The sequence below is a fragment of the Pyxicephalus adspersus genome, chromosome 8, assembly GCF_032062135.1.
Source record: "Pyxicephalus adspersus chromosome 8, UCB_Pads_2.0, whole genome shotgun sequence".
NCBI lineage: Eukaryota > Metazoa > Chordata > Amphibia > Anura > Pyxicephalidae > Pyxicephalus > Pyxicephalus adspersus.
Genome location: NC_092865.1, coordinates 737,807 through 739,694, shown reverse-complemented (window position 1 = coordinate 739,694; position 1,888 = coordinate 737,807). Strand labels below are relative to the sequence as shown.

General features: G+C 52.5%; 1 protein-coding gene across 1 annotated transcript in view; it reads right to left on the bottom strand.

Annotated features, from left to right (window-relative positions):
• Window positions 1-485, bottom strand: part of ERI3 (ERI1 exoribonuclease family member 3) — a gene marked incomplete in the record, with an annotated part of 132,208 nt that extends 131,723 nt beyond the window's left edge. Inside the window, 1 exon segment of the mRNA XM_072419275.1 lies at window positions 404-485. Within this exon segment, the coding sequence (XP_072275376.1) occupies window positions 404-446 (43 nt within the window).
• Window positions 486-1,888: the final 1,403 nt, after the last annotated feature.

Genomic DNA, 1,888 nt, shown 5'->3' with positions numbered 1-1,888 from the left:
AACCTCATGCACATCCTGTGGCTGGGTTAGGTGCAGTGTGTTTGGGCCCCAGGCCATGTGCTGCCTCCTCTGTGGCTCCTCATGGGCCATGACAGGCATATTCTTGGATTACACACACATTCAGGGACCCAGCTATATACAGGCCCACAATAACAGGTGTCCCCTGCTTCCCCATACCTTCCTAGGGCCCCTGTTACCACCTAGGGCCCCCTGTCTACCCTCTGGAGCCCCAGGCAGCTGTAGGCCTGGAATGAGCAGACATATGTCATGTGATGCTGGGCCCCTGGCATTTTCCTGGGTGCTCTCTGGGGTCCCACTCTACCCTGCCCCGACCGCACCCCCCGGGGCCCCCACATGCCGCTGTCAGGGGCCCCTCCTCACACACAGGACAGGCAGCACTCACCTCGCACTCTCCCCCTGTCTATGGAGACGGCCCTGACTGGCATCTGCTGCCAGCCAATCAGCAGCGCCGTTGCCGGCCAACTCCGCCAATTGGCAAACATAGGGGCGGGAACACGGCGCCAACGCTCTAGCTTGGAATCACGTGGAAACATGGCGGCGCCGCTAAGCCTGCTGGGAGATGTAGTCTGACTTGCCACCTGTACCACGTGAGCAGTCGTAATGGGCCCAGCTGGTGCACAGACCATACAATGATAAAATATTATCAGGAGGTTTGGGGTAAATACAAAAGGGAAATCATTTGTTTTCCCATTTTTCTGCATTGCGGTGGAACTCTCCCAATAAATGGCACCCCAACACCTCCATGCAGGGCCCCTGCACTACACCCAGAACTTGGGCTCCTCATCCTTCCCAGAATCCCATTGAAGAGTCACTGATTTCACCTTCCCAGATTCTGCAGTGCAGGGTGAATGTTTTACCTTTTATAGTGAATGATTGGAGTGATTTCATAGGCAGCGCATGGGGCAGACCAGGGGGGATTTCTACAGGGATAGGGTCGTTCACCCAGGTTAGTGAATGAGAAGCTCTGCTGACTTCAACCAATCATGTGCAAGGAAAATCCTGTTTTCTAAAATCCTTACACATGATTGGATTTTCTTTGTGAATTTTCCCCCTGCAGGGCGATGGTTAGGGAACAGCCGGAATCCCTTTAGTAAATCAGCCCCGAGTGTCGCCCGGTTTGGGGTGACATTTCTTGTATTCCGTGGTGTTCGCTGCGTTTCCTCCGGTCCGTTCCCTGAGCTCTCTGTACAACGCGCGCAGAATTCTCCAGGAAATCTTTAATCTGAAAGCGTTTTATGAATTGAGTTCCTGGCAGCTGCGATTATTTCCCATATTTTTCCATGTTTGTCTCCTTGATGAATGGCGGAGAGAAGCCGTCACTCGAGTGACCCTTTGCCCCGGCCCAGAAACCAGCGCTGCGCCATACATCTCCGGCCCCTGTGACCGCATGCTGAACCGCAGCCTCGCCTCCATCGCAGTGACACCGAAGCCATCAAGACGAGCGACCTTTCATCCGTTACCCTGCCCCAGTCGCCTTAAATTTCCCCTTTTGATTTTAATCCAGATTTATGGAGAAGTCCGCTTATCAAAACACACTGCGCTGGCAAATTGGTGTCCTTACGAGCACCTATAAAGCTGCCAAAACGGCAAACAAATAGCATTATATAGAGCACCATGATTATACCGGGAGCTCTCTGGAGGACACTATAGGGAGCAATCATATTACTCTCAATATCTTTTCCCTGCCGGCCCCAATCCATCCCATTCTATTTAAAGGAGTGAAGTGACTCGGTACAGAAAACCACCGGAATAATCGAGGGCCCCGGACTGCAAAATGTCCCCAGGAACTTCAGCCAAAAAAAACGATTTTCAGGAAAATAATTTTAAACGTTGAGACCCCTAGTCCATCCGGGGGAGCGGGCTCACC